This window comes from Caretta caretta, chromosome 2, assembly GCF_965140235.1.
Source record: "Caretta caretta isolate rCarCar2 chromosome 2, rCarCar1.hap1, whole genome shotgun sequence".
Classification (NCBI taxonomy): domain Eukaryota; kingdom Metazoa; phylum Chordata; order Testudines; family Cheloniidae; genus Caretta; species Caretta caretta.
In genome coordinates, this window is record NC_134207.1 from 86811077 (window position 1) to 86831082 (window position 20006).

At 43.6% G+C, this 20006-nt stretch overlaps 1 protein-coding gene across 37 annotated transcripts in view; it reads right to left on the reverse strand.

Annotated features, from left to right (window-relative positions):
* Nucleotides 1-16821: 16821 nt before the first annotated feature.
* The window catches only part of EPB41L3 (erythrocyte membrane protein band 4.1 like 3), a 201841-nt gene continuing 198656 nt past the window's right edge, over nucleotides 16822-20006 (reverse strand). For all 37 annotated transcript variants that reach the window (XM_048840333.2, XM_048840325.2, XM_048840355.2 and 34 more), the window contains one exon: nucleotides 16822-19395. Coding sequence is in view for 1 of the 37 variants with exons in the window: in XM_048840331.2 (XP_048696288.1) it covers nucleotides 19390-19395 (6 nt within the window). In the remaining 36 variants the exon portion in view is untranslated. The remainder of the gene's footprint in view (nucleotides 19396-20006) is intronic.

Below are 20006 nucleotides of genomic sequence, written 5' to 3' on the forward strand. Positions count from 1 at the left end.
CCTCTCCATGACCCTTGGGCGTATGCAGCGACAGCAGATCAAGGAGCTGTGCACTAGCTATGCGCCGATGTTTTCAGCCACCCCAGGACAGACTGAACGGGCAAACCACTCCATTGACACACGTAATGCTCACCCAATTAAAGCCCAACCTTACCGGCTGTCTCCTCAAGCTAAAACTGCTATAGAATGAGAGATCCAGGGTATGCTACAGATGGGTGTAATCTGCCCCTCTAACAGTGCATGGTCATCTCCAGTGGTTCTAGTTCCCAAACTGGATGGGGAAATACGTTTTTGCATAGACTACTGTAAGCTAAATGCTGTAACTCGCCCAGACAACTATCCAATGCCACGCACAGATGAACTATTGGAGAAACTGGGATGGGCCCAGTTCATCTCTACCTTGGACTTAACCAAGGGGTACTGGCAGGTACCACTAGATGAATCTGCCAAGGAAAGGTCAGCCGTCACCACATGTTGGGCTGTATGAATTTAATGTGCTCCCTTTCGGACTGCGGAATGCACCCGCCACCTTCCAAAGACTTGTAGATGGTCTCCTAACGGGATTAGGAGAATATGCAGTCGCCTACCTTGATGATGTGGCCATATTTTCGGATTCCTGGGCAGAACGCCTGGAACATCTACAAAAAATCTTCAAGCGAATAAGGGAGGCAGGACTAACTGTTAAGGCTAAGAAATGTCAAATAGGCTTAAACAGAGTGATTTACCTTGGACACCAGGTGGGTCAAGGAACTATCAACCCCCTACAGGCCAAAGTGGATGCTATCCAAAAGTGACCTGTCCCAAAGTCAAAGAAACAGATCCAATCTTTCTTAGGCTTGGCCGGATATTACAGGCCACTTGTACCGCAATACAGCCAAAATCGCCGCCCCACTGACAGACCTAACCAAAAAGAAACAGCCAAATGCCGTTCATTGGACCCAAGAGTGTCTCAAGGCCTTTAACCAGCTTAAAGCGACACTCATGTCTGACCCTGTGCTAAGGGCCCCAGACTTTGACAAATCGTTCCTAGTAACCACAGATGCGTCCGAGCGTGGTGTGGGAACAGTCTTAATGCAAGAAGGACTGAATCAAGAGTTCCATCCTGTCGTGTTTCTCAGCAAGAAGCTGTCTGAGAGGGAAAGCAACTGGTCAATCAATGAAAAAGAATGTTACGCCATTGTCTACGCTCTGGAGGAGCTACGCCCACACGTTTGGGGACGGCGTTTCCACCTGCAAACCGACCATGCTGTGCTACACTGGCTTCATACCGCCACAGGAAATAAAAAATGTATTCGGTGGAGTTTAGCTCTCCAAGATTTTGATTTCGACATCCAACACATCTCAGGAGCTTCTATCAAAGAGGCTGATGCACTCTCCATGAAAGTTTCCCAGAATCAACTGGTTAAAATCGTCCTTGAGATGTGGAAAATATTATTAGTCTTTATACAACTTGGTAGTATATTTAGAGGTGCATGTGTCTTATTAACTCTGTTTTCTCCTAGAGCTCCAGGAAGAAATCACAGCCAGTGCTTCACCCTATCTGTGATTTTGGGGGGGGGGGGGGGGGGCGGCGTCATAAATATAAAGGGAAGGATAACCACCTTTCTGTATACAGTGCTACAAAATCCCTCCTGGCCAGAGGCAAAAGCCTTTCACCTGTAAAGGGTTAAGAAGCTAAGATAACCTCGCTGGCACCTGACCAAAATGACCAATGAGGAGACAAGATACTTTGACAGCTGGAGCGGGGGAAGACAAAGGGTCTGTCTGTCTGTATGACGCTTTTGCTGGGAACAGATCAGGAATGCAGCTCAGAACTCCTGTAAAAAAGTTAGTAAGTAATCTAGCTAGAAATGCGTTAGATTTCCTATTGTTTAATGGCTGGTAAAATAGGCTGTGCTGAATGGAATGTATATTCCTGTTTTTGTGTCTTTCAGTAACTTAAGGTTTTGCCAAGAGGGATTCTCTATGTTTAGAATCTGATGATCCTGTAAGGTATTTACCATCCTGATTTTACAGAGGTGATTTGTTTACCTTTTCTTTAATTAAAATTCTTCTTTTAAGAACCTGATTGTTTTTTCATTGTTCTTAAGATCCAAGGGTTTGGGTCTGTGTTCACCTGTACAAATTGGTGAGGATTTTTATCAAGCCTTCCCCAGGAAAGAAGGTGTAGAGCTTGGGGGGTATTTTGGGGGAAGATGTCTCCAAGTGGGCTCTTTCCCTGTTCTTTGTTTAACACGCTTGGTGGTAGCAGCATAGGGTTCAAGGACCAGGCAAAGTTTTTACCTTGAGGAAGTTTTTAACCTAAGCTGGTAAGAATAAGCTTAGGGGGTCTTTCATGCAGGTCCCCACATCTGTACCCTAGAGTTCAGAGTGGGGAAGGAACCTTGACAGCTATTTTGAGGGTTTGTGTATGATTTAAGACGTGCAGAGCTAGTCTTGTGCTGGCCTTCTGCTGAGAAGTGAATTTCATCCTTACAGAGCTGCTTGTGGAAGTTAAGTTAACTAGTTGTGCATCAGAACTATGTGCAGCAGATGCATCTTTTATCTTAGGAAACACAAGATGGTATTTTTTTCGATAGCACGGTGATCATGTTTAGTTATAATCTGTCTAAATTCTCCTGAGCACTCTGCGTTTATTTGTAGACAGTACGATGTGTATGCCAGGCTGAACGTGACAGAACCTTGTGAATGAGGTGGTAATGGTGAATAAGCAAGCTACACGGAATGTTATGATGCATAGGATTTTTCTTTCTGGCAAACGTGATCCTACGTGCCTGCCCATACCAGACTGATGCAGGATTCTTCAATCTGAATTCTATTTTATTTTAATTTTCCGCTAATGATTTCTCTTACTTTAGAACCCAAAGCCCAGTGTTAAGTCACTTTGGAGTCAGTGGATGCTTTAAGAATTGTTTGTGATAAGCCAGGTTATAAAAACAGGAGTAGTATGCAAATTGCCAAATGGGATAGCATGGCAATTTGTGTATTAACTATTACTTATTATAGAGAGGAAGGGCTGTCCAGGGGTTAGGGTGCTAACTTCAGGCTTTGCAGACCTGTTTCCAGTTCAATTTCTTGTTCTGCCACAGATTTTTTGAGTGACCTTAGGCAAGTCACTTAAGTCTCCCTCTGTCTCTCTATGTCCCCTTCTGTAAAATGGGGAGAATAGCATTTCCTTACTTCACAGAGGTTTTGTGAGGATAAATACATTAAAGATTGTGAGGCACTCAGATACTCTGGTAATAGCAGCTCTGTAAGTTCCTAAGATAGTCAATTGTGTTGTGGTAGCACCTAGGGGCCATGGACATGAATCAGGGCACCACTGTGCTTGGTTCTCTCCAAACACAGAACAAAAAGATCACCTCTTGTCCAAAGAGCTTACAGACTGCACATCATAATCAATGACATGTGGCTGCTGTGTGTGGTTGGTAATTGTGAATGCACAAAATAGCGATATGATCCATATCTCTATATATTTATCTGCAAGCCCTGAGAGCGTAGGGCAGTGAAATGAGTATAAGTGCCATGCATATTTTTTGTTCAGCAATAAATAATAAGAAGGTATCCACATATTAAAATGGGTGTATTTTTATAAAGTAAATCCAATTATTTATTGTTTTCATAGGTGCTCTATTCCATTAGTGTTTCACTGTGAATTTTCATCTACCAGGGCTTTGAGCTTAGGACAATTTGTCCAAATATTATTTTGAAGTATTGTTTGACCAGGTTTGTTTTTAACTGCAGATATTAGCTGTGTAGAATGCTGAGCGTGTTTGTGTGATATGAACTAAATGATATCAATGGGTGTGGTATCCAATGCATTAACTGCGGCAGATGGATAAATAAATGTAGTGCTCTGAAGCGGTACTGTGCTATTTATGATAACATGGTTTCAACATGACAGAAAATGATCAGCACCTTAATGTTCTGTCATTGCAGGAGATAGTGGAAGAGAAAGTCCCTCTGTGTTTACTTACACTGTTCCGGTACCAGTCAACTCTGGCAGAAGCAGCTTATAATATTTCCTATTGCAAAACATGATAAGTGATAGGAATGAGAAAGTCTGTTTTGGATAACGAAGATGTACTTTCACCACTCTGTGATAGAACCCAGGAAGTCTTACTGGCTGGCTATATAGTTGAACAGCCACTTTGCACAACGTTGAGGGGCCAAGAACTCTTCCCTTGAATGAGGATGATACTGTTGCTGCAGATAGCTTTGACAAGGAACAAGGGGCTGTCATCTGCAGAAAGGAGGACAATAACCTCTCTGAAGATGACAGCCCCTTGTTCCTTGTGGTTCCTGCCTCTGGCTTCACAGGGGTGTATGAAGAACGGATACTGCTTCCTACAACCCAACACTCGTTCGAAGAGCTCATCCTGGGACTTGAACCGGAGCTGTGGGGAGATCATCTCCACACTCAGCTCCTTCTTACGCCTTGGGGAGGAAGGTCTGGATGGCGGCTGAGAACTGCCTGATGCCAACCATATTTCTGAAGAGGTTTTGGACTTGGACATGACCAGTTTCTTGGACAATGTGTCCCAGAACTCAAAACTGTGAAGGTATCTTTGTGCTCTTCATTATTATGGCTATAATCCCTCTCTCCAGCTTCCCCAAAGATCCAGGTCTCTCTGTAGCAATCTATCAGACATGTTTGGATCCAGGCCTTGACAAACTCTTCATTGTTGTCAATGTATTTCACACAGTCATTGATGTCCATCTCCTCCAGCAGCTTCTTCTGCATGGTGAATTTGATGACGCTCTGGCTGCTGTACTTGATGCATTCTCTGCAGCAGAAAAAAAAAATCATCCAGGTTTTCCTATCCTGAGTCTTGTCATACAGTCCTGCAGGGTAGGTTGCGGACATTGGTTGCAGAAATCAAAGGCCCTCTTCTGGCAGGCATCCTTCTTGTAGTAAATGTCTCTGAAGGTGGAGTAATACTGAGGTCTCAGCTCCTCCAGGTGATGCTGAGGACTTTTGTTCTTGCAAAAGTCTTCATGCATCTTCTGGAAGGCACTGGCCACATCCTCTGGATTGTGAAGCTTCAGGTAGACTTGGAAGGAAGCACTGGTGTGAAGTTTCCCACGATTCTCCTGCTGGAGCCTCTCACTGATTATCTGCAGCAATACCCTGCAGTAATCCCTACATAAGTGGACCTTCAGCCCAAGATACCTATTCCTTTAGAGACATAGCAAACTCAATTCACACCAACATTCCTGCATTAGAAACTCCATATTGTACCGTGCCAGGTCCAGATACTCCTCCTTCATGTGGAAGGGTTTTCTTTGGTAGCTCAGCTAGCCCTAGGCTGTATGAAGCATTTACTTGACCAGACTCCGTCTGTTCTCCAGGTCCCTTATATGGCTGGTAGTGGACATCTTTGTGGATTTGGAGCTGGGGTAAGCTCCCCAGTGGCAGCTCTGTTAAGGTTTCCTTCCACATTTTTGAAAACTCCCATTACACCCTCCTTGGGTTTCAGTGCCCTCTTCCTCTCTATCCTGACCCACATGAGCCTGCTCATGAGCCTTCCCTTCAATGGCTTTCATGTACCCAGCCTGCAGATGGTCTAACTTGCGCCAGCCTTTCTGGGTATCAATGGCCTCTTCAGACTAGCAAATAGCTCTCCAGCCCACCTGAAGATATGTTATGCTTCAAATAAAGTCTTCTCTGTATTTCTCTACCAGGTGTAGGCTCTCACTTCTACTCTCAAAGTAGCCCTGTAGACTCTGCAGCATCTTCTGCTGTCTGTCATCCAGCATCTGGTAGACTTCCAACCTTAGCTTCTCAAAGGTACTGGAGCTGAGGTCATCTGAGGACTGGTTCTGGAGCGCGGTTTCTGCTTTGGATGCCCAGAGATATGGATGATGGCTGCTATTGTAAAGACTGCTGAGATAATTTTCCCCCCAAATTGTGTATCCCGTGAGACACATTGTCATTAATCAAGTTGAGTGTAACAGGCTGATAACGTTACCTGATGTTTCAAGAGAGTGAGATCTTTTCCAACTCAATGGAGCCGTGAACTTTGTCCTGCTGAGGCACTAGCTGGTTTCTCTTACTCCGCAGTGTTAGATGTCAGCTATCCACAATGATGAAAAGCCCATTCCATACCAGAGAGGACAGTGTCAGCCCTCAATGACTGACTTGTCTTCCTGGTCAAAAGTATGTAATTCTATGCAATTTGAGCAAGGAGCCAACTTCCATGGGGTTTGCTACCATCATTTGGGCACAAACTAGCTTTTGTTTCTGAAGGGATCTGTCTCTAATGCATATGACACAAGCTGTAGGACTTCAGAACAAGTAGGTGTCAATTCATTGATGATGTAATTAATTTATTCCATTACACTAGTAGGTAGCTTATTACATAGTAGTCATTGCATATTGTCTTCATGTATGGTTAAGAAATTGCCAAGGATGATTCTGGCATGAAGAAAGGGCAATTTATTTGTCCATTAAGGGGAAGCATCATGAAATCATGGATATTCAGACATTTCTTTGCAGACATGTATGTAGTTGGTTATTAGCAAAATATGAAGCAACATGACTTCATACAAATTGCAGCAATTTTGTAAGGGTAATCCTCCAAAAATAAGCTCCTACGTTTGCTCAGAAGTCTGATTGGAACTACAAGTTACCAAAACTTTAGGACAGGCATAAATTCTGAAAATTTTATGTATTGGCAACTTGACAATGGTTTCAAATGAAAGTTACTCCTGGCCTCTTATTTTCCCACAAAGGGATTCAAACAACCTTTCCATGAATGTATGTTCCTAGCGCAGAGGCACATGCAAAGTCCAGATTAATTTATTAAATGGAAGGAGAGTGATTCTGTCCTTACCCCCCAGAGTCCTCCTAGGTCAGGTATACACTTATACAGGAGAATACTAAAAACACTGTACATCAGCACACTACAACTGCCTTGTAACAGGTATGTGCTTAGCATTAACCATTTATGTTTTTCATAGGTAGCAGATGTTATTATGACAAGTGTTTGTCTAATGTCTATTCCAAGGATGACATAAAGGAAGCACTGCTTTGCCAGAGGCTGTACCACAGTCAATCTCAGTACTGCGCTGCAAGTTAGTATCACTGACAGGCTTTGGCATTAGAGCTATGACCATGGTGCACATGTATGGGTTTCATCAGTAGCTAGGGAACCAGGAAGTGTGAGGTACTAGTGGGTAGATTAACACCACCCCCTACTGCTGTGTAACAAGATGTACACTTGTGTGAATTATGTGCAGGTTGTGGTCTAGATCAATGGAATAAATGCCTACGCCCCTACTGCCTTAGAAGTCCCTGTGAGAAGGGCACTTAGCTGAGGGATGCACTCTTTGTGCTATTTCCACTCCTTGTGCCAGGGATGAGCATAGTGTTTGGCCTGACGACTCCTACTGGAAGAGGTTTTGTAGACTCATGAATATTTTGATTTTGTACCTTCACATTTTTTCTTCCCTTCAGCGTCAAGTCACTTCCCTTGACCCCATTCTACAGGAAGAATTTGGATACGCTGTATATCCATCCCCTGGATATGCGTTTTATCTAAGCTTTATCTTTGGGACTATCATCACCCTGAGAAATAAGACTGGGCCTTATCCAGGAAAAAACACTCTGTCAGTGCTTAATAATAACAAAGCCTGGCTTAGAATACAAGGTGAACTTTAATCCATCCGTGTTGAAAAGTACAGAATAATTTGTGATTCTTCGAACCAGTAAAATGTTCTAGTATCCAGGCAGAATTTTGCAAAGCAGAATAGTACTGGGACTGGCATCACTGTTGGGGTACGTTTGTGTGAGTGAATGGAGGAGCTCATGTATCACTGGAACATTTCCTGCTAAATAGCCGAGTGATTTCTTAAAAGAAAATAAAAAAAAATCCTGGTACATCTTGAGAGGCAGGACATCTCTCAACATAAAGTGGCTGTTAGCTAAGCTATTGTACTGGAGAAAACAGACCTGATAGAGCCTTCTAAAGATAAAAGTAAAATAGCAATGAGGCTAATATTATTGCTGGCATCTTCATTACTTTCCTTTAAGGCTCTCTCTCCAGTATAGCCATTAATCCTAATTATGTGGAATGGTGATTATGTTACAGACTAGAATGAGGCCATCAGACTATAATGGTGAGTTCTGAACTCTAGACCACGAGATGAAAGGAGAGGGGGTACTGTGGATTACATATAAGCAGATCAGTCTTCTTTCAAACTAGTATTTTTAAATCCTGGAGCTAACAGTCTGAGAAGCATGACTGTGCATTCGAATAGGAGCAAGGAAAGGGAAACTAATCAGATATGAAGAAGCACAAAGAATATTTAACAAAATTACTAAGTGGCTACTATTACTTCCAATAAAAGGTACTATTTAGTCTTCAAGATAACGAATACAGTATTTTGTGACTGCTCGGCAAGACTAAGCAGTGTCACACCTATTTCTTACCTCCCCTTAAATCTCTACTTTGAGATGGAACTACAAGATGCATAGGTGGTAATGGTCTTACTAGCTGTCTGATAAAGCTACGTATTCCTAGATGTGGAAGTCTAATCATGTTTTCCACTGGGTTATTGGAAGGAACCTCGAGCAAGCCAGCCACAAAAGACTGTTATTCACCTTCTTGTAACTGTTGTTCTTTGAGATGTGTTTTTCACGTCTATTCCAATCAGGTGTGCGTGTGCTGTGTGCATGGTCGTCAGAAACTTTTTCCCTTAGCAGCTCCCGTTGGGTTGGCTAGGGAGCCCCCTGGAGTGGCGCCCTCATGGCATTCAATATATGACCCCGTTGACGCAACTCCCCCTTCAGTTCGTTCTTGCCAGCTACTCTGACAGAAGGGAAGGAGGGTGGGTATTGGAATGGATGTGAACAACACATCTCGAAGAACAACAGTTACAAGAAGGTGACTTGTCTTTTCTTCTTTGAGTGCTTGTTCACGTTGATTCCAATCAGGTGATTCCCAAGCTCTTCCCTGGGAGTGAGGTCAGAGTTAAGGAATCGCTGATTGGAGAACTACCCTGCCGAAAGCTGCGTCCTCTCTAGCATGCTGGGTGATGGCATAGTGGGTGGTAAACGTGTGCACCAAAACCCAGGTTGCTGCTCTGCAGATCTCCTGGATGGGCACCTGGGCCAGGAAAGTGGCAGAAAAGGCTTGATCTCATGTCGAGTGGGCCATAATAGCCAGGGCTGGGACCTTGCCGAGATCATAACAAGCACGGATGCAGTCTGTGATCCAGGAAGAAATGCGTTGTGAGAAGACTGGAAGCCCCCTCATCAGGTCTGCCACCGCTACACTTCTTTTGACTTCCTGAAAGGCTTCATGCACTCAATGTAGAATGCTAGTGCTCTCTAGACATCTAGTGAGCGAAGCCTCTGTTCCTGTGCATTAGCATGTGGCTTGGAATAGAAGACTGGTAGAAAAATGTCTTGGCCAATGTGGAATTAGGATACCATGTTGGGCAGGAAGGCTGGGTGCGACTTGAGTTGTACGTTGTCCTTATGGAAGACTGTGTGTGTGTGGGGGGACTGGGGTCGGAGGTTAACACTTTTAAATCTGACATCCTCCTGGCTGATGTGATGGCAACCAGAAATATCACCTTCCATGAGAGATACAGAAGGGAGCGTGTAGCCAGTGGTTCAAATGGGGCCCCCATCAGCCTAGAGAGGACCAGACTGAGATCCCAAGCAGATACTGGCAGCCAGGACTGTGGACACAGCCTTTCCATACCTTTCAGGAAACAGCCCACCACAGGGTTGGTGCATAGAGCCTGGACTGTGTTTTTGGAAAGAGCAAAATGTTGGACACTTCCTGTTGCTCATGGTGGCAAATAGGTCTATCCAGGGAAACCCCCACCTTTGGAAGATGGAATGCATGACATCTGGACGGATGGACCAGTTGTGGTTGCGAAACAACCTGATGAGGTAGTCTGAAAGCTCGTTCCATACTCCAGAGAGATAGGACGCCTCCAGGTGAATGGAGTGGGCTATACAAAAATCCCACAGTTAGAGAGCTTCCCGACAGAGAGGGGAGGAGCGGGCTCCGCCCTGCTTGTTTATATAAAACATGGCGGTGGTGTTGTCAGTCAGCACCACCACGCATTGACCTTGTATTCTGCTCTGGAAGACCTGGCAGGCTAGTCTCACCGCTCTGAGCTCCTTTATATTCATATGAGTGGCGATCTCGAACTGTGATCACTGGGCCTGTGTCTGTATGTCTCCTAGGACGGCCCCCCAACACAGGTCTGACACGTCCGTGACGAAGGTCAAGGACGGTTGAGGGGTGCTGAATGGGACTCCTTCACGGACCAGGCGAGGGTCCAGCCACCAGCATAAGGCATCTAAGACTCGCCTCGGCACTGTTACTACCAAGTCCAAACTGTCTCGAGCTGGGTGATAAGCTGAGGCAAGCCATGCCTGGAGTGGTTTATGCCTCAGCCTGGCATGCCTGACCACACAGATGCATGCCGCCATGTGTCCAAGGAGACTGAGGCACATCCTTGTGGTTGTGGTGGGGTATTGCCTGAGAGTCTTAATGATGCCTGTCAGTGCTTGAAATCTGGTCTCTGGTAGTATGGCTCTTGCCTGCACCAAGTCCAGCACCGCCCCAGTGAATTCTACTTGTTGGGTCGGTGACAGCGTCGACTTGTCCATGTTGAAGAGTCGTCCTACTCTGTGGAAGGTATCTCTGACTAACCGGGCCTGGGACTTTGCCTGCTCCCTGGACCGCCCCCACAGCAGGCAGTCATTGAGACAGGGATACACCTGTACCTGCCTCTTGCAGAGAAAGGCCACAACCACTTACATGCCCTTGGTGAACACCCGGGGGGCCTTCAATAAACCGAATGGGAGCACTGTGAACTTATAGTGTTTGTGGTCGACAACAAACCTCAGAAAATGTCTGTGGGCTGGCCAAATGGCTACATGAAAGTACACGTCTTTCATGTCAAGGGCGGCGTACCAGTCCCCCAGATCTAGGGAAGAGATAATCATGCTCAGGGAGACCATGCGGAACTTCAACTTTACCATGAACTGATAGAGTCTTCGCAGGTCTAAGATGGGGACAAGGAAGTATTGGGAGTAGAATCCCTTGCCCCATAGCTCCTAAGGAACCTCCTCCACTGCCCCTATGGTGAGGAGCGATTGCACCTCCTGGATAAGGAATTGCTCATAAAAGGGTCCCTGAAGAGGGACGGGGAAGGGAGGGTGTGGGGGAGGGAAGAGGCAGAATTGGAGAGAATATCCCACTTCTACCATGCGAAGAACCCCGCAGTCTGATGTTATATGGGACCACACATGGTATAAGTGGGAAACACGGTTCAGAAAGCTGGGGGAAGGATCTGGGATAGTGGTGGGTACACCGTCCTTGGGTGTCCCTTCAAAACCCTTGTTTGGGTCCTGACGATGGCTTGGTTGGGCCCAGGCGGGTTAGAAGGTCAATGTCTATTGTTCCTGCCCCTACGGCGATCTGTGTCCTGCCTTGGGCAAGGCTGATATTGCCTCTGCTGCTGCTAGGGTTGAGGCTTGAAGAGCTTTCTCTGGGTAGTGGGTACCCAGGGTACTCCGCTACCCAGAGAAAGCTTCTTGAGTAACTTGTTTTAAACGGAAGTCATGCTCCTTTCTAGTTCTAGGCTTGAAAGCCTTACAAATCTTGCAGTGCTCAGACTGATGCACCTCAGGCATGAGTCGTGGGGATCTTTATTAGGCATAGGCTTTCAGCATACACTGCAAGGCAGGGCAGGAAAGGTGGGGGAGTTGCACTGTATGTAAGGGAGCAGTATGACTGCTCAGAGCTCAAGTATGAAACTGCAGAAAAACCTGAGTGTCTCTGAATTAAGTTTAGAAGTGTGAGCTACAAGGGTGATGTCGTGGTGGGAGTCTGCTATACACCACCGGACCAGGGGGATGAGGCGGACAAGACTTTCTTCCAGCAACTCACGGAAGTTACTAGATGGCAGGCCCTGGTTCTCATGGGAGACTTCAATCACCCTGAGATCTGCTGGGAGAGCAATATAGTGGTGCACAGACAATCCAGGAAGTTTTTGGAAAGTGTAGGGGACAATTTCCTGGTGCAAGTGCTGGAGGAACCAACTAGGGGCAGAGCTCTTCTTGACCTGCTGCTCACAAACCTGGAAGAATTAGTAGGGGAAGCAAAAGTGGATGGGAACCTGGGAGGCAGTGACCATGAGATAGTCGAGGTCAGGATCCTGACACAGGGAAGAAAGGAGAGCAGCAGAATAAGGACCCTGGACTTCAGAAAAGCAGACTTTGACTCCCTCAGGGAACTGATGGGCAGGATCCCCTGGGAGAATAACATGAGGGGGAAAGGAGTCCAGGAGAGCTGGCTGCATTTTAAAGAATCCTTACTGAGGTTACAGGGACAAACCATCCCGATGTGTAGAAAGAACAGTAAATATGGCAGGCGACCAGCTTGGCTTAACAGTGAAATCCTTGCTGATCTTATACACAAAAAAGAAGCTTACAAGAAGTGGAAGATTGGACAAATGACCAGGGAAGAGTATAAAAATATTGCTCAGGCATGCAGGAGTGAAATCAGGAAGGCCAAATCACACCTGGGGTTGCAGCTAGCAAGAGATGTTAAGAGTAACAAGAAGGGTTTCTTCAGGTATGTTAGCAACAAGAAGAAAGTTAAGGAAAGTGTGGGCCCCTTACTGAATGAGAGAGGCAACCTAGTGACAGAGATGTGGAAAAAGCTAATGTACTTAATGCTTTTTTTGCCTCTGTCTTCATGAACAAGGTCAGCTCCCAGACTACTGCACTACAGCATGGGGAGGAGGTGACCAGCCCTCTGTGGAGAAAGAAGTGGTTCGGGACTATTTAGAAAAGCTGGACGAGCACAAGTCCATGGGGCTGGATGCGCTGCATCCGAGAGTGCGAAAGGAGTTGGCGGATGTGATTGCAGAGCCATTGGCCATTACCTTTGAAAACTCATGGTGATCGGGGGAAGTCCCGTACGACTGGAAAAAGGCTAATGTAGTGCCCATCTTTAAAAAAGAGGAGGAGGATCCTGGGAACTACAGGCCAGTCAGCCTCACCTCAGTCCCTGGAAAAATCATGGAGCAGGTCCTCAAGGAATCAATTCTGAAGCACTTAGAGGAAAGGGATCAGGAACAGTCAGCATGGATTCACCAAGTGCAAGTCATGCCTGATTAATCTAATTACCTTCTATGACGAGATAACTGGCTCCGTGGATGAGGGGAAAGCGGTGGATGTGTTGTTCCTTGACTTCAGCAAAGCTTTTGACACGGTCTCCCACAGTATTCTTGCCAGCAAGTTAAAGAAGTATGGGATGGATGAATGGACTATAAGGTGGATAGAAAGTTGGCTAGATTGTCGGGCTCAACGGGCAGTGATCAATGGCTCCATGTCTAGTTGGCAGCCGGTATCAAGTGGCATGCCCCAAGGGTCGGTCCTTGGGACGGTTTTGTTCAGTATCTTCATAAATGATCTGGAGGATGGTGTGGATTGCACCCTCAGCAAGTTTGCAGATGACACTAAACTGGGAGGAGAGGTAGATACGCTGGAGGGTAGGGATAGGATACAGAGGGCCCTAGACAAATATGAGGATTCGGCCAAAAGAAATCCGATGAGGTTCAACAAGGACAAGTGCAGAGTCATGCACCTAGGATGGAAGAATCCCATGCACTGCTACAGACTAGGGCCCAAATGGCTCGGCAGCAGTTCTGCAGAAAAGGACCTAGGGGTTACAGTGGACGAGAAGCTGGATATGAGTCAACAGTGTGCCCTTGTTGCCAAGAAGGCCAATGGCATTTTGGGATGTATATGTAGGGGCATTGCCAGCAGATCAAGGGATGTGATCATTCCCCTCTATTCGATATTGGTGAGGCCTCATCTGGAGTACTGTGTCCAGTTTTGGGCCCCACACTACAAGAAGGATGTGGAAAAATTGGAAAGAGTCCAGCAGAGGGCAACAAAAATGATCAGGGGACTGGAACACATGACTTATGAGAAGAAGCTGAGTGAACTGGGATTGTTTAGTCTGCAGAAGAGAAGAATGAGGGGGGGATTTGATAGCTGCTTTCAACTACCTGAAAGGGGGTTCCAAAGAGGATGGATCTAGACTGTTCTCAGTGGTAGCATATGACAGAACAAGGAGTAATGGTCTCAAGTTGCAGTGGGGGAGGTTTAGGTTGGATATTATGAAAAACTTTTTCACTAGGAGGGTGGTGAAACACTGGAATGCGTTACCTAGGGAGGTGGTGGAATCTCCTTCCTTAGAAGTTTTTAAGGTCAGGCTTGACAAAGCCCTGGCTGGGATGATTTAGTTGGGGATTGATCCTGCTTTGAGCAGGGGGCTGGACTAGATGACCTCCTGAGGTCCCTTCCAACCCTGATATTTTATGATTCTATGATTCAAGACTTAAACCCTTGGGCTTGAGGCATGCCCCAAAGCCCAAGGCGGGGTAAGAGGATAGGAACGATCCCACTCACCAATTTCTATACCAACTATAAACAATAATACACTAACTACTAAAACAAAAACTAGGACTAGGTACTAGCCTAAGGGAACACTTGCAAGGAAGCGAAATGCCGTTCCAACCCTGCCATAGACGGTAAGAAGGAACTAAAGGGGGGTCAGGTTGGCAGGCTCATATATTGAGCGCCATGGGGGCGCCACTCCAAGGGGCTCCCCTAGCCAACCCGACGGGCGCTGCTAAGGGAACAAATTTCTGATGATCATGCACATGGCACGCGCACACCTGATTGGAATCGACGTGAACAAGCACTTGAAAAGAATCTCTTGTTTCTGAAGTGGCACAAACTTTAGTGATAAAGGTGCTTCCTCTGTGCATTCTTAACTCAAGCAGCATTTGCACCTCTTTGGGAGTTACTGAATTAATACAATCCTTCATTTTCTTTTTCAAATCGAAATCATATGATAAAATGAACCATCATCTTGGCACTCATATTTAGTAAATATTTGCAGTTAAGCCTGGTGGTCCACAGAGCACTTCAAGGTGTTCTATGTAGTTTTTTCTGTCACAAAGTGGAACCATTTGTCTTATTCAAGCAGCTGTGCTCCTTGCTGTAGTTCAATTAAACACTCCCAGAGTTCCCACAGGGTTTTTTTGATCAGCTAAACTCGAAGAAACAAGCATCTCCCTGAACAACTGCTTTTTTGTCCCTCTTCTTTGGTATATATTCGGCTGTGGTCAAATTTGTGGACACTACCAAAATTGGAGAACTATAAAACATTCAGAGAGGCAGAACTAAACTGCAAAGGGATCTTAAGAGAGATCAGAGCAGTAAGGGCTGCAGACAACACAAAGATATTCAATATTAATAAACAAAAAACCTCTTCCCAGAGAGATGTAACCAAGTAGCTTGTTTTCATTATAGCTCCTTAATATTGGCCTGATATATGACACTTTTACTTCATACAACCAGGCACTAGAGTTGCTGCAGGGACGGCATGGATTCAAAACTGTGAAGTGGGGAGGTAAGGGGTGTCCATAACATGAAAAAGGTTGAGACCACTCTTCCAGTCCAATCACCCTTATATGGTTTGGGACTTGCCTGCCTTAGATGCTGCCTCTTTTCCTTATGTTTCACTGCAATGGCTGAAATCAGCTCAAGAGCTCTTGCTGGTATTAACAGACCTTTGAAGAATGAAGGTATAGGCATTTTAGTATAGGGGGGTCACTGCCATCTGTCAAAGCTTGGGTTACTATCAAAGCATGATGCAAGGTAACTTTGATCAAGCATTTGCTCAACTGTGCATTGTTTTTATGGTTCTTTATGATAGACCAGGGTAATCTGAAGTGTTGCCTGCTGTTGGCAGCTTCAATATTTTATATATAACATATGCTATGTGCCCAGATGTTATAACAATGGGTGTATAAACAAAATATTTACATAACTTAAAGTAGCACTCAAGTTGAAGAAAGATTAAGGCACAGGATTCAGAAGATCAGGGTTGAGTTCTGTCACAGATTTCTTGAGCAAGTCATATAGCCTCTCTGTGCATTCAATCCTCATCTATAAAATGGGGATACTAATATCATCTCACCACTAATGCTTGTGAATTGGGAAGATTCTATGGTTCACAACACCATGGAAAAGCCAATAAATGACATTAAATGAAATACTGAAATTCAGATTGTGTCCCACAATCTTTTATGAGATAACAAAGGAAATTGGTATCAGATTTTCCTGAATTATAGGTTGGTTGCAAGACTGAAGCACGGCCTCATTGTCGAATTTACCTGCAAAATGTGCTAACAAGGAACAATATCTGAATGGGAGCTGACAAGGTGAACATCTGTCACCCCCTCACCTTTCCCCCACCTGAACAAATCTTGTCTGTTTGAAGAATATGGGTGAAGACATCAGTTCAGGTTCTGATCTAATTTCTGAATACAGAGGCCCATCAGAAAATTCCTGCGATGCTTGAACTTGGTCAACATTACTTATTATTTATGTAGTAATAGCCTCAAAAAGCTTAAGAAAGATCAATACTGATTCTTAAGGACAGTATTTGTTTGTAATGATTATGAGATTATTGTATTTATACTTTCTATATCTAGAATGGTCATACCAGCTATGTTTCTTTTTTACCAGATACGCTAGTTCCACTAAACTCCACCTACACATTTGGATCCCTTATCTTAATGATGCAGAACAGCCCATTCAGACAGTGCTGTATTGTCAGAAATTATTATTCCAGCTGTAATGAGTGAGATTTCTCTCTGTATTGGTCTGTGTTAGTAATGGTGCAGGTCTCGTGACAGTTTGTTTCTAGGGACGGTCGTACGGCTCAGAGCTGGAGAAGTGAGAAGAGACCGAGACAAAAGGCATCTGGTAGAAACAGGGAAGTGTTTTTTATTTCATGTGGCACAGCATTAGGCAGACAACCCAAGAAAGAGTCACTAAAAAAAATCAAAACTATTATTCCCAGGAACCATCCCAAGGAATTACCCCAAACAAAGGTCTGCTGCTAACAATGACTGAGATGTCATTGCCAATCCACTCTAATCTCTTATTCTGTACATGCTTAGGCCATACCTAGCTTTTTACGGAGACTAACCTCAAAGATACAGTATCTTCAGACAGCATACATACTGTACATAATCACTATAGTACATTTCCCTCAAGCCATGCTAAAATATAATGCTAAGGGTAACTCTGGACAGAAGGCAGTATAGTAGCCATTCACATCTCTGAGGTAACATAATGCTGTTTCTTAGCTGACAAGGAAAGGGCCACCTGAGGGAAGATCAATATGGCTTCAGAGTCTATTTTTAAACTCCTGATGCAGAAGCAAGAGCCTGGAATGTAGTCTGCTGAGAAACAGGGTGGATACCTCTTCTCTCTGTAGCTGACGAGGTGGTGGTGGGGGAATAAATCCAATTCTACCTTCACTGGGAAGGAACAGAATTTACAGACACATTTTGTTTTATTAGGAAGAGGGTCAGGAAGAGATAACTTCAAAAATATGGACATAAGAACACAATCTTTGCATTACTCATTAGGTAATAGGTGAGAGATGACTGATGTGCTAGAAGGGGAGTTACATAAAGGGAGGTCTTAAACAACAAAGACATGAAGAATGGCTAACTGAAAACATCATTTTAGAGAGACAGAGTAGAACAGTCAAAGCCTCAGGAGATTTCTTTTTAATTATTAACTACAGATTATTCTCTTGATATATTCTCTTTTCTTTCTTTCTAAATTAAGAAAATAAATACTTGTAACAAATCTGTGGGCCAAATCCTGCCCTCCATTGAAGTCAATGAGAAGGAGCCCTGCGTACACAAATTCACTTGTATTTATTTCTTGCATCCTACCAGGGTTTATGGATTGAAGGGTGAGTTAGCCTCTACAAATTCATCTTAAATCACTAAGGGAATGTCATCAAAGTGTGGTCAAAGAGCAAACAATAGCAAACAGAAAAGTAAGGATTCTCTTACATAGATAATTCATCCAAGATTCAGAGCAAAAATATAAAAGAAAACAGATCTTGAGCCAATGCTACATTTTCATTATAATTTTGTTAGCCAAACACAAATAATTTCCATTTAACTTAACTGAAACACAGTACACAGCGATAGAAAAAAGCATAATGTTCTCTTTCCTTCGCTATCATCATTTTACCCAAAGGAGTACATTTTCATATTATTATCCCGTAGGCTGCCCTGCAAACTCCAGTTGTCTGCACGGTGTACTGTGGTCCATTGTAAGACAGAACACATCTACTATGCAGATGAATAAAGCCTTTGATATCATACAGATATTACTTGGGTTTTGAATATAAAAAACAATGGATTCTTTTAGACACAAAACAATACAATTTTGGATGCATTTACCACTTTTATTTCACTATGCAGAAACATACATTCACCATGTGTTGTGACGCAGCTGAGAGTGTAATGGAGACTATATCCCTGCAATGGATATTATAACGGAATACTAATGAGTTTTCAGTGGATGTTCTGTACAGTTTAAGGCTTGGCTCTGAACTAGATAGTAAATGCTGCTGACCAGATTCTGAAATGAAACATTTTTTTCGCTGAGAACAAAAGGGAAGTCAATAAAAACCCATCAAGGTTATTTCAGAGTAATAATTTTGTAACACTATAAACTAAGGAAAATACAGACTTTCTCCAAAATAACTACATATAATTTACAGGGTTAGAACTTCTGAAGGGCGACTGGAAACTTTCTGACAAACTCTGATCAATGCTGACAAAAAAATCTTAAAGTCAAGTAAATGTGCTGAAATCTTTACTACCTCACAAGGTATTAAATCAGGTATGCAAAGCACATTTTGTAAGAATTTAAATATTTTGATAAGATTAGAGATTCATCATTTTTTATCAGGCAATAGTAATAAAACCAGATAAAACAAATACAAGATTCAAATTGTTTCCTGAATAAACTGTGTTATTGGCACATCTAATGTGTGATAAAACATTATACACAGTACCTATACAGCTTCTAGCAGTTTCGGGTAATCTTCATATACAGTATCCATAAACAAAAGGTTTGCCACCTAACAAATTTTAATATGTTTAGATTTAATAAAATGTGAAAGGCATGAACTGTTTATGTGTTACATTAGATCACTGTTTATATTGTTTATGAACGTGCAGGTATAGCTGAAAACTTAGATATAATGAAAATTAAAAATGCTGCTTTTCTGTAAATTTATTGTTGCTTCATGCAATATTGTTTCACTGATGCTGATTCAGATTGCTTTATACGGGAAAATATCTCTGCCAGTGTCTTTATTAGCGTTTAAGATCAATTCTTCGGTACTGAAATTTTCCACAGACAGATACATGTCAGTCAGGTTAGAACTGAGACTCCATATAGGCTCTGGTATTCCTAAGGGTGTGCATGACTGGATTCATATGCAAGCTAAATTATTCCTGCAGGAAAGAGAACCGAGTTAATTATTTGAAACAACTGAATTTCTCTCTCTCTCAAATCAAGGGTGAAAAGGGGCTCATGTTGAATACTTCAGGTGACAACATTATAATAACCGCATCATTCCAGTATAAGTAACTGCCAACCTTGGGCCTGATCCAAGGTGCATTGGAAAGACCCCTACTGATTTCAGTGGGCTCTGCATCTGGCCACTTCATTGTTTTCTCTGAATTGATTAGCAGAAGACCATAACTGTTATTGGTGCTCATTCCTTAAGGACTGGCTCCATCTTCCAAAATAAGTAGCAGTTGTCCTACTCACATTTACTTTAGGCATTTATATTTCCTCATCCAAAGCAGGAAAGTAGTAAACTTTCAAGAGATGTTGCACATCATACTATGTTACTTATACCAAATGCTAGGGAATACAGAGTGCTTCAAGAATATGATGCTGCTATCATTTCAGACAAATTCGACAAGCATCCTCTTTTTGTGTGTGCATACAGCATTCAAAGCAGCCTATGGATGATGCTGTCATTAAGAGCTCTTGCATAGCAGGTTAGTAGGCATGATATGTTTCTGCACATACAGTAAATACAATATTATCAAGATGA